Source organism: Herpailurus yagouaroundi, unplaced genomic scaffold (assembly GCF_014898765.1).
Source record: "Herpailurus yagouaroundi ecotype Mexico unplaced genomic scaffold, PumYag 165, whole genome shotgun sequence".
Taxonomy (NCBI): Eukaryota; Metazoa; Chordata; class Mammalia; order Carnivora; family Felidae; genus Herpailurus; species Herpailurus yagouaroundi.
The window spans coordinates 24,335,303-24,347,847 of record NW_024412406.1 but is presented as its reverse complement, the minus strand read 5'-3'; the positions used below and the strand labels follow the sequence as shown (position 1 = coordinate 24,347,847).

The window sequence follows — 12,545 nt, the reverse complement described above, 5'->3', positions numbered from 1 at the left end:
TGGAAAGACTAATGTGACTTTCCCCATAACACTGGGGCCTTTATAGCCTGATGTTTAACTACATTGGAATGTCATTCTTTCCACTGCCTTTATGACTGTACTTGGATTTGAAACTGCTAGGTCTTATTCCAGTGCAAAACTCCATCTGCACCCCGCCCCCCTTTATTTTTTCCAGACTTCAAACCATCCGAACCCGTCTTACTCTACAGGTTTCCACTGAATCAAAACGCGAGGTGCATGTTTTACCAAGTGACTGGTCCTCTTAGCACCTCCTAGCACTTTCGGAGTGCTAGGGAGCAACCTCAGTCCCCACGATAAAGACCAAAGGCAGCTCCCAAACTTTCCGCGAGGGTCCCCCCCCCCCCCCCCCCGCGGGCTCTGCTAGGGATTTGGGCAAGCGCCGGCCTGAGGAGACCAAACATTCATTTTGGAAATCTGAGGGCCCCGAACCTCTGGCCGCCCCCTTTCTAACTGTCTTTAAAACCTTTTGCCTTGTAACAGTTGCAGGCTGTGGTTTTGTTGTCTGCGTGAGGTGACTCACAGCGCTATCACTCTCCATGTGGGGAGTGGATTCATCTTGCACCCAAACCACCTACTGACTTCCGGCAGCTCTTATCAGCTAAGCCATCGGCCACGAGCTGACATTTCGGCGTTCAGAAGCTCCCCACCCCCACCTCAGAGAGGAAAAAAAAAAAAGTGACAGGAGGAGAAAAGGGCTAATTTGGCAATAGTTTGCTCTTGCTGTTTGGCCTAGAGAAAGACATTCAAAGTGGTGGAAGATTGTTTAGTAACAGCTGGCGAGCACCAGGGTGTGAGGCTGATTTTCAGATATGACAGGCACTTACAGGAATGTTGCCAGATACAGCTGTTTAAAAGCCTTAATAAACAGCGAGTCAATACTAATCTTTGCCAAATTAATCTTTTCCCTGACAGCCCATCAGAGCAATTATGCTTAGGTTCGTTGTAAACACACGATTGTCAAACAGGGACTCTGCGGCCTTGAAAATACTGTAGTTTGGGTTGTAGTCTTTCTTTAGAAGGATTTCTTCTTCTTTCTTCTCCTTCTTCTCCTTCTCCTTCTCCTTCTCCTTCTTCTTCTTTGGTAGAATGATAAGTCTTTCCACTTTATTTTTCAGTCACTGTGTTTTTTGTATTTTTTTTTTTTTTCCTGGCCTCAGGTCAGTGTGAATGAAATTTCCTTTTCGGATGTCTTCGCTAGCAAGCCGTTAATAAAATGTGAAATCATGACAGTCATAGGATTCAGGCTGGTGGGCTCCTTTAATGAGGCACCACTGGGGCCAGCGAGGAACCGTAACACGACCGCGTCGTCTGTTGTCTCCCGGCCCCAGAACAAGAACTCCATCTTCGCTTCTTAGCTCTGCAGTTGACAGGTAACAGTGTTATCTGTTCCTGGGTCCACGTGGGAACATGTTGACTAAGTCAGAGATGGGAAGGCAAAGTCTAGTGTCTCTGTATGCACGTGTATCGCGAAGTGTGTGCATGTTGGTTCGGGGAGACTCTCCCTCCCTCCTTCCTCTCTTGAGAGTGATGATGTCAGGAAGCCCCCCTACCCCCACCCGCACCCCATGCCCCTTCTCGAAGCAACAGTCTTGGGTAAGGATTCGGAAACTTTTTGGTTGGGGAAGGCTGATCCGTGATGGTGCCTGGTTCCATGTCTTCTCTTGAGTCTTAAAAAAGCTAGGACCATTTCTTCTGAGCCTGGCACAATTTAGGCAGAGTCCAGGAAATACGGTCCTTTACTTCTTTCATCAAGTCATGCTAGCACTTGGCAATCAGAAAAAGAAAGTTCAGCATACTGTGCATCGATGTTTTAATTTGGCATTCCATACCCCTGTCTCCTGAAACTTCTCCCCTGCATTCCACACTCCTCCTTGTCCAGCACCTTTTTTCTCCTTTGCTTCTGTTTTTGTCCATGTGACTAGTGTGTCTTTTTTTACTTTTGCAACTAGAAACTCTTGCTTGATAATGTAGACCCCTTCCCCCCCCCCCGCAAAAAATGGCACAACTCACTTTGAAATTCTTCCTCTTTGTAAGCTTAGATTTCTTCATGAAAATTTTCCATTCTCCATCACTCCTAATGCTTGTCTGCAATATCTCATGCCCTTCTATATTTAAAGAGCTCTTAAATCATCAAGTAAACATCACACAACTCCTGTTGAGGACAATCTGCGATGTTTCACTCATCTCTCCACATGCCATTGCATTTATTGTGCACCTACTATGTGCTATGGCATTCCAAGTTGCTTTGGAAGTTAGGAGATTACTCTATTGTAGGAAAACAAGGAGAAGCTTGTACTGTGGGGTGACTGACTCATGAATTCACCCATCAGGTGACTCAGTACAATAAACATTTGGGGGTTAAACTTATGATGTAAATTCTGTATCTTGCCTTGCCCTTACTTCAATGTTCAGTCACCAGCAAAAGAGATGAATTTCTGTGTTTCTGTTGTTACCTTAACACGAGAAATGTGAACGAAATGACAAAGTGAAGACCTAATTCCCTTTCCACAAATAAACATTAAAAGAACATCTGTGTGTAACAAAAACTTTGAGGATGTTTATTGGGATTTACTGGGATCTGGTAATTTAAAATATTCTTAATTTAATGTAGCTGTGACTGCTCTGAAGTGGGGCACTTTGTAAACACACGTAAGTGATTACTTCTCTGAGTACCTGACCCTAGGACTTTGTAAAGAACTTCTGATTTCGTGTGACATTGTATCTAATTTTGTAGCCCCAACCCCATCATCTTCAGGTCTGAAACACATTGGGTGGAACCATTCACAATTGCTATTTTTTAGAGGTAAAGGGTCAAATATTGACAATTTCACACGACTCAATTTGTCTTTTCCAGTGAGTAGGGCAACTCTTTGGCAAAAGGCGAAAGCTCCATGGGAAGAAGGAGACTGGATGCTGATGTGCTGATTTTTAATTTTGAATTTATAAATTAAAAGAAAAATCCTAGTAATGAATCCAGCCAGGACACACTGTTCCCTGCAGCCAAGGCTCCCTGTGGACGCTCGTGTCCTTTTTCCAATGGGTTTGGTCCCTTTAAGCAACAGGTGAAAACAGGTGAAAACAGGTGAAAACAATCACAGAGACCAACTTTCATTAGCCATGTTCCCTAATTTGAAGTCATTAGTTGACCAGTTTTCCATTGTCCACTGGACATGGGAATTGGGATTTTGGGTTTTTAAAATTTTTTTTAACGTTTATTTATTTTTGAGACAGAGAGAGACAGAGCATGAATGGGGGAGGGTCAGAGAGAGAGGGAGACACAGAATCCAAAACAGGCTCCAGGCTCCAAGCTGGCAGCACAGAGCCCGACGCGGGGCTCGAACTCACGGACCGCGAGATCATGACCTGAGCCGAAGTCGGAGGCTTAACCGACTGAGCCACCCAGGCGCCCCGGGAATTGGGATTTTGAAGGATTCTTTCCTGTGTATGCTACAGACACAGGTTAACCCTCTCTTAACCACCGGGGCACTTTGTTTTTTCTTTTCTAATTCGTTATAATTTTGACTTTGGTATTTTGGTAAAGATACTACAGGTTCAGTAGCAGTGCTGAATTTCCCAGAATGACTTTTTTTGAGGTCCAGGAACCCTGCGAAGCGCCATGGCGGGGACTCGGTGTATACCATCACTGTCCCTGTGAGTCACAAGCTACAAGATGTTGTGCCCAGGCTGAATGCCGGCTTCCTTAGACGTGGAGGTTTCTTTTCTTTTCTTGTTTTTTTTAAGCTTATTTATTTTTGAGAGAGAGAGAGAGCACACGAGCGGGGAAGGGACAGAGAGAGAGGGGAACAGAGAATCTGAAGCCAGCTTTGCACTAACAGCAGACAGCCGGATGCAGGGCTCGAACTCACGAACCATGAGCTCATCGTGAACCGAGCTGAAGTCGGATGCTCAACCGCTTAATCGACTGAGCCACCCAGAGAGGTGGAGGTTTCTCAAGCAACACCTGACAGTACGAGCGCTCAGGTGGATGAGAGGGCATTCTCAGTGCTTCCGGAAAGAACATCTGTGGCCCGGCAGGCGTTAATCCCTACTGCGCCTCATCACTCCTGCCATGAAATTTTTCTTGGGATTTGTCATCTGACTGGGTGTCCTTTAGAGACTGATGGATATCCAGATAGAATACGGTCACTCATGGTAATAATTTTTATTTACGATGTATTTTCTTTTATTTACATTTTTTTTTCCTTTTTTTTTTTTTGGTATTGAGTTTTAACACTCTCTCTACCCTGGTTGCACACCTGCTCTAGAAAAGTTGTAAACAACATTGTACTTCTCTGTACAGACTGCCTGACAAAGTCAAAAGGTGGTGGTTCTCATCCCGGTAATCACCTTCTCGGTTTAGACAATGCAAGTGAAAATTTTACTTTATCATAATATAATAAATAAAAGACATTAGGTAATTAGTAGTGCTGGTATATTTCTAAAATACTAAACAGACAAACAATAAACTGTGAACTTAATCACATGAGTCCTTATACAGTTTCAAGACAGGAAAATTAGAGCTCTCAGCTACAGTCATTTTAATAATCACATTGGATCTGCATTATTTATTAGTTATTACATGCTCAAGTGATTCAAGGTTGTACAATGCCTAAAATCATTCCAAAGCAAGCATACCTTTTGGCTTTTTCATTCTGACTGGGTTACACAATGCATCTATTTGTATTCGTTAAGGTGCTAAGTTAATTTCACACATTCCATGAAAGACGCACCAGCCATCCTCTTGATTTCCAACCAGACTAGCTTTCCTAAAGCCATCCCCTGTCGGGGGGTGATCGGCTAGCTCTTTTTGATGCAAAAGCTCTGCCAACCTTCAGCCAGATTCTCAGTGCTTTTGGTTCCCTAGCAAATCTCTAGTACCCTCAGAATTCTCTGGGAAGACTCAGGAATTCAGGAAACAGAAGTAGCTTGGGGAGGCAGGACAGACAACACGCATCTCCATTTCGAGCAATAGCTTTCAAATTTGGAATGCTTCCCTTTTCTTTTTTGCTTTCTGGTTACTCACCTTTCATTTGTAGACATATTCCTGACAGTATGCTTCCCCCGTCCTTCCTCCCATCCTTGCGTTAATTCCTAAGTGTTTTCTGGATCTTGGGAGAAGCATGCAGGTTGAGGAATTTTAGTTGATTGGACTGCAGGTGTTTTGTTTTGTTTTTTGGTTTTTTTTTGGAGGAGGGGCATTTACAGAATTGACTAAAACCAGCTGAGAACCAAGAAGCAACCCTTTTCGGAGAGAGAACCCATCTGTTTAGTCTTGGAGTTTGTGTGACATTTGGGGCAATTCTCTGTTATAGCATACGAAGAAAGGAAGTTCTTAAATATCAGTTTTTCTGTTTGCATCAACCAAAGAAATGTAGAAATAAGGATGGGTGACTTTAATTTGCTGCTAAAATGAAAAGTAGGTTTGCTTTTATTCATGTCACTGTAAAAACTAAATAATAAAGTATTCACACCAAGCGTGAATTTTTTTTTTGCCAGCAAAAGTTAAAACATCAAAGAAACCTCTTTCGAATACTAACAAATTTACTTACAAACACCTATATTTATTATTTCATAAATAGGCGCAACAGGTTCCATAAAAAAAGATTAAATACAGACACAGTATGAAGAAACAATAATACAGAGCCATATGTAAAGGTTATAATTTAGCTGTTTCCAATCTGTTTCTGCATCTAATAAAATACCAGGTAAGCATTTGGCAGTTTTATACATAAAAGGACTTAAATGACATTTACTAACCATTACACAAAAAGTGATACAAAAAAGCAATTTTTCTGCAGTACAAAATAAATGTGTTTGCGTTTCCCTTAACACTAGTTTCTTTTTGTCTGGTCAATGAGACAAAGCCAATTTGTTTTTAAATTAAAATCATTTGGGAATACGTTTTTTTTTTTTTCAAATATTTTGAAAATATAGAACTATTAGTTGTTTTAAAAATGAAGTAAAAATATGAATGTTTGCCAATTTAACCCCTATTGTGAAATTAATCAACTGGAAGGAGCCAGTTTCAAAGTACAATTTAGCTACAAAAACATTCACATTTTATACTCTAGGAGAGTGTGACATAGATGCTATTTACAAACTTGCTATGATTGCTACATCAAGCCATTTAAAAAGTCTTTAGTAGTTTCATATAAACACCCATTATGAAAACCAATGGAAAATCCAGGACTTTTTACCCGAGACATCTACAGTTGCTAAGGCAGTTACTATAGCGTAGCACTTCACAGCAAAAAACCAACATAAAATCTGAATGGTCCAAATTTCCTTCAGGGAAGAAGAAAAACAATGTCCAGAAGGGATTAAAAAAATAAGAAAGAAGCATGACTATTTCTTCCAGAGTGGGTGACCCACAAGCTCAAATGGTCCTAAGTGCTTAGCAACTTGGATTTTCTAATAAAATGGAGAACTGCCTTGACTGTACAAAGCAATCCACGGTGAAGAGACTTCCCTGAATTCCTCAGTGGAAAGAAGAGGTGTTCAGACTTTCAGGTGAGGTACAGCGCTTTGTCCCTCTGCATGCCCCTGTGTGAAGAGAAAACAGACACGCCGTGTCTTGTTGGAAGGCTAGTGCTACCGGCGACGTGGGGGAGGTTCGTCTGTTTGTTCTAGCTTGAGGGATGGGGCTGGGCCCTGGGAAAGTATACAGTTAAACGGAACAGGGATCTCAGTTTTTAAGCCATCTTTCTTCTTCCCGCTTTCTAAAAGATGATCTGGTTAGAGTGGGAGAGAGCCAGATCATCTTTTAGAAAGCGGGAAGAAGAAAGACGGCTCTTGCCCTCTACTCGGGAGCAGGGGACACCACGCCTGCTATGAGAGCTGTCCACCAGCAGGTGGCGATGACCCGCCACTTACCCACTACTGCAGTAGTCGTTATTCCAGTCCACTGGCTGGGCGGGAGGGTTTCTGCACCCAGAACGCACGTACTCCATTGCTTGGGTGACCACTTGTGCAGCTGTGGATGTAGGATTGATTATAGTCTGATAGTCGGGTTGAAGAGTAAATCCCTGAAAGGGAAAGCAAGTCCACAAATAAGGATCACGGTGCCTTGTTAAGAAGAGGAGGCCGTAAACATTTATCCATTGTTTGCAAACACACTAGGGCCTTCTTGCTGGTGTCTTTGCAAGGGCAAACGTATCCAGAGGGCCCAGAAAAATTAAAACAAAGGTAGAAAAGAAGTGCCCACAACCCTATTCTTCTTACCTTTCCTTCATTTAACCACGTGTTAGAAAACCTTTAATTACACTCTTGAGCAGATAAATTGAATTGAGGAACAATTTAAAATATGGGGAAGCCAACTCAATCAGCACAAAGCAAAAGGGTCCCTCGGTTTATGTTTTCTATCAAACCTAAGGATACATTAATAGTTAATCCCCAGAATATGCAACAGAATCTCTTTTGAAGGATTCAGGCAGCAGGTGGCTGAGTGTTTTATTAGACTACACCTATTCACATATTGTTCTCAAAACCCGTTTTCTTCATTCAGTCACAAAGGGACCATCTGCTTCTTCTTTTATTTGTGCTTCTTTCTCAGCTAAAAAATTTCAACCAAAGCTTTTTAACAGTTGTTGGACTAATATGAGGAAAGAGATTCAAAGCAACTTGCCATGGAAAACACAGAGAAGGAAAAGTGTAAGACAGAGCAAATATTTTTTAATTGAAAAGTCTATTAGCTGCCAAATAATAATCGACTTCAGGAAGATTCTTCTTAATACACTGGTATGGTGAAGTGTTGACTTTTAATCCTTGCGAAGCTATTAAAAATTCAAGGACAGACTCTCTGAGGTATATAGCTACATCTGGTAAACAAAAAGCATTATACACTAAGATTTATTTTTAGCTTATCTGGTGAATTCAAGAGCAGCATAAGCAAGCTTTGCTGGAAATGACCAAAAAAGCAACTTAATTAATCTCGTGGTTGTCTCTTTCTGCTGCAGATATCATGCATGGTTTTTAACCACTGAAAAATCAAGAGATTTAAAAATGAATCACTCCCTATTTACTTGCAGGGAGCTTTGGAAGACATAATATTGAGTTTTTACTGTTTTTTTTTTTTTTTTAAACTCAGCAGAATGATCAGAGGATTGATTTTTAACTAAGGATATTTCCTTAGACCTTGATTCATGTTTCAGTGTCTCGGGTAAACACTCCAAGTACCTATTATCAAATGTCTTCAATTCTCCATTTTGGTTTTAAGATACTAATTTATTTTCCATTCCAATGATAAAGACTTCAAGCCAATGTCCACACCAACTCCCACCACAGCCGTAGATGAAAGACAAACCTTTGGATGATTAGAGGCACACCATTAAAAAGCAGAGAATTCAGCCAGCCTGACTACTCGACCTCACACGGACTAAAAGGAACAGAGTATTTTCTCATTTAACAACTGGTTTGTGGACAATAAGTATGTTTGTGTAGACACCACCTGCAGCTCAAAGCTATCAACATTTTCTAAAATAGGAAGGTGAAAAGTTAAGAGGTATAACTGGATGTTTGTGTCTCCAGTCCTTTCCAGGCTGATTTCCTTTCTTTGTCCAGACAGTGCTGTATCTCTCACATGAGGAGTCCCACTGGCTTTGATTAAATGTATTCACTGCATTATGGTCATAGAATCTTGCCTTTATGGGGGTGACCGTCCAGCTTTCTTGACTTCTTTCCTTAGTGTCTAGTATGATATGGGGCAAACAGCAGGACAAAGCTCCTAGAGAGAGGAGCCTTGTGTTGACTTCCATTTTAGCCCCTGTCCTAAGGGCTCTGCCCATGGGGACTTGAGATCAGAGGGTGTTTTCCCTGCTTACTGGATATTCTCAGGGCCTACTCTGTAGTAGTGGCTCAGTAAATCATCTTTTCCAGTAAATAAAATTTAACACAGGCCACCATAGGGAAGGCACGGGGGTGTATAAATGTGTAAATGCCAGGGGCTTTCCTATCATTTTAATGTAAAGTTCTCCATACTGGATTTTGGCACAACCGACAAAACGTAACCTAAAAGTAAACAAGTGTCAAAAAAAGAGCAGTTGAAAATATCTCGAGTTAGTTGAAGGTATGGAAACATAACGGGAGAGCAAAACACAGAAACAAGCCAACTGCCTTCCACCTAAGCCAACACAATCAACAACAGAAATCACCACTGCTTTATTCCCATCCAATGAGAATGGTTCTTCAAGGTTGGGTGAGAGAATATGAGGAGAACGCTACTCCTCGGGCTATTAGTTTAAGATTAAATGGGTAACTTCAGGTTATAAAACCCAAATTAGGTGTTATCTACGAAGTTCAAAGATTTCAAAGTCAGCCAACCTCCATGCCTCAATTTAAGAAGATCAGTAATATCAAAACGAGCAAGGATCAAGAACAATACAGGCAGAGCCTGGAGTAACATTCTTTTACTTGCTTTCGATTTGGAAAATGAAACATTCTTCTGAACACTATACAGAGAGATGTTGAAGTTGAACCTAGAGCTAAGTATGTTTTTACTATTGATGTAAATATGAGACAACAATGATGATACACATTTTTGGAAAATGTTTGCTTAGCGGCCTAATTAAACAAGGCTGAATATTTTGCATTTTAATGCTCAAGAGAAAAATCACCAACTGTTTTGTAGCATGCCTGGAATTGTAAATTTCATTTTCTGGTGCCAGATTGAAATAAAAATAGAAAACGTGATAAAGATTGATTTGATGTCAGAAGGGACATTTGCTCTTTAATTAGATTTCTGTAGCCCTAGTGGTTTTGTTGTTCTACCAAAGCAAGTCCTAAAAAGCCTGTAGCACAACCGAACAGTGATCCTCATATCCACACTTTACTGGGAACTAATTTCATTTCCTGCCTGTCTGGAGAGGTATTTTCAACAGGCATCAATGTTTTTGTCTTCACAACTGATTTATTCATCAATCTCAATGTGATTTTTTTTTAAACCTTTAAATTACACCCAAATCCTAAAGCAGCTGTTTATTACACGAGGAAATTGAAAATCTGTCTGTGTGATATCATACAAAGATTTTTTCTTAAGGTTATAAAGGAAGTTGACAGATATTAATGATTTTTTTTTCTCGTGACCTCATTCGACAATACAGTGAAGAGGAAAAAAAAAAAATAAAGGAAGAAAACTGGACCAAAAAAAAGAAAAAAAGAAAAAAAAGCAGGTCCATGGGCTTGGTGTATAAAACATTGTTCTAGGGGAAAAAAATGAAACTATTTTTCCTGGTGGACTATGTGATTGGTTTTGTAGGATATATTCATTTTCAGAAGGAGAGTGAAATAGGTAAAGTAATACTGAAATACGAGATTATATTAAAAATACGGTAGCCATTAACTTGCTTTCTCTTTCTCTCTTTTTCTTTTTTTTTTTTTTTTCTTTTCACATTTGAGTATGTGAACATGGCCCCCACACCCAGGAAGCAAGTCTCTTCAGGATACAGGTGGTTTGGATGGTGAATCGGACAGGTTGAATTTCATCCGCAACCTGGTTCTACAACTACAGGCTAAAGACCAACTTTGAGAACTTGAACACTGGCCTTGACAGACTGTTGTGATGGTAATAAATTGAGTGACATCAAGGGTGACAGACTTTTTGATCCTGATTTTAGGAGTATCGAGTTGTTGGGGCCGCTGGTCTCCCTACCCTGAAGATCCTATTCCGTTTACCTGCCTGTGACTCTGACCTCAGCCCCCATGCCTCTCCCTCATTCACCGTGCTCCCCACTGGCCTCCTTCCAGTGTCCTGGACCAGCCGCGCTCCTCCCCAGGCGGGTCCTTCCAGCTCGAGCCTCAGAGCCTCTGTTCCCTGCTTCTGCCCTCTGCTGGTTGTCCCACCTCCACTTTCCACCTTCTGATTCGGAAAGGCTGCTTTCTCTTCTCCCTTCATGGCTGTGTGAGCCCTCCATAGGGGCCTCCCTTACCCACTGCAGCTGAAGGCTCTGCTATTTCTCTACACAGCCCGCAGCTTGAATTCCAGTTCAGTTTTTCTCCCCCCGCAGGATCTTATTACCACCAACACACCACAACCGCCCCCCAACTCTGATGTCAGCTGCGTGGGGGACCGAGGCCTCATTACCTGTCCTCATTTATCATTCAATTTCCAAAGGCTAGACAGTGCCTGGCACCGGTTAGGGGTTCCATTAATCTTTTTTGAATCAATGAAATAAAAAAAAAAACCCAAACTTCCAAAGAACCGAGATTCTACAAACTAACCTATAATTTCTCCTAATATTTAAACCCTTCCGTTACTCTTTTTTTTTTTTTCAATTGCTCATTTGTTCACCTGCCCATTCAACAATTGTTTCATTTCACCCACCATGATCGAGTCATTGATAAAAGGCATTTTAGTCACTGTAGTCTTTTGGCTATTTACTCTCCGTTTTGGGTGCATGCCATTGTGTCTTCTATTATGAATGTAAATTGAAATCAGGTCCTACCATCTCAGTAAGAACACTTTTTGAGATACACTAATAGAACTGACTTAAAGATTGATGAACAACGTGCCCAATGTCATCTGTTCTATTTTTTCCTATTCGGTTCTGATTCCATGTAGAAAGACAAATCTCCTGAGTTTTCACATGTGGCCCTTATGTAATTCTGAGATGTTTGAAAACTACTCAGGATCACAGCTAGCTCATCCGAGGTGTTTGTATACATGCAAAAAGGAACCATCTGAGTGGGTAAATCAGAAAAAAGGGTGTCCTGTCTAAACAGAGCTGTAGCCCTCACCTTGGTGGAGGGGACTGTGCTTTCTCTCTCTCTCTTTCTCCGAGAAGAAACTGACCTGCAGTAGAGCATCATGAGCAGAACGTGAGCCCTCAGCCAGGCAGCACCTTTGGCAGGAGTCAACCCAAGGACGCAAGGTCGTGTTCCTCAAACCATTCATTCTTTACGCAAACGCCACTGGCTCATTAAAATGCAAGGGCACCCAAGGGTAGCCCTTCTATTGTGAGTGATGACTGATAGAAAGAGTGGAAATTTGACCTTATGAATGTCACTTGCCAGTCACAGACACCGCTGTGGGCAAGTATGATGGCAGGAGTTGGCTTTTCCCCAGTCTTCTTCCCTAGTGAATCAACGACTAGATTCTTGAACATGGGTAATAAACCATCAGAGCTTTCTCAATATCTTTGGCTTAGGGATCAGGGAAGACTTCAGTAAAGAGGTGAGTCCATTTGCTATTACCATTTTAATCTGAGAACGAACTAGAATTTAAAGACTCTCCAAATTCTTGGGAGACACAGGCTTTCTAATACAAAACCGGTAATAGTCTATAAGAATGATTAAGAGTGAGGCGTGCCTCGGTGGCTCAGTCAGTTGAGCTTCTGGCTTTGGCTCAGGTCATGATCTCGCAGTTTGTGAGTTCCAGCCCTGCATCGGGCCCCCTGCTGTCAGGACAGAGCCCCGCTTTGCATCTTCTGTTTCCCCCCCCACCCCCCCCCCCCCCGCCAATCTCTCCCCTCCCATGCTCGCTCTCTCTCAAAAATAAATTAAAATGAAAACATTAAAAAAAAAAAAAAAGA

The 12,545-nt window shown here is 41.6% G+C and overlaps 1 protein-coding gene across 3 annotated transcripts in view; it reads right to left on the bottom strand.

The window, feature by feature from the left end:
- Nucleotides 1–4,436: 4,436 nt before the first annotated feature.
- Nucleotides 4,437–12,545, bottom strand: part of TOX (thymocyte selection associated high mobility group box) — a 310,418-nt gene continuing 302,309 nt past the window's right edge. For all 3 annotated transcript variants that reach the window (XM_040487734.1, XM_040487733.1, XM_040487735.1), the window contains 2 exons: nucleotides 6,895–7,046; nucleotides 4,437–6,564 (listed from right to left, as the gene is read on the bottom strand). In XM_040487734.1, coding sequence (XP_040343668.1) covers nucleotides 6,528–6,564; nucleotides 6,895–7,046 — 189 coding nt within the window. In that variant the 3' untranslated portion in view covers nucleotides 4,437–6,527. The remainder of the gene's footprint in view (nucleotides 6,565–6,894; nucleotides 7,047–12,545) is intronic.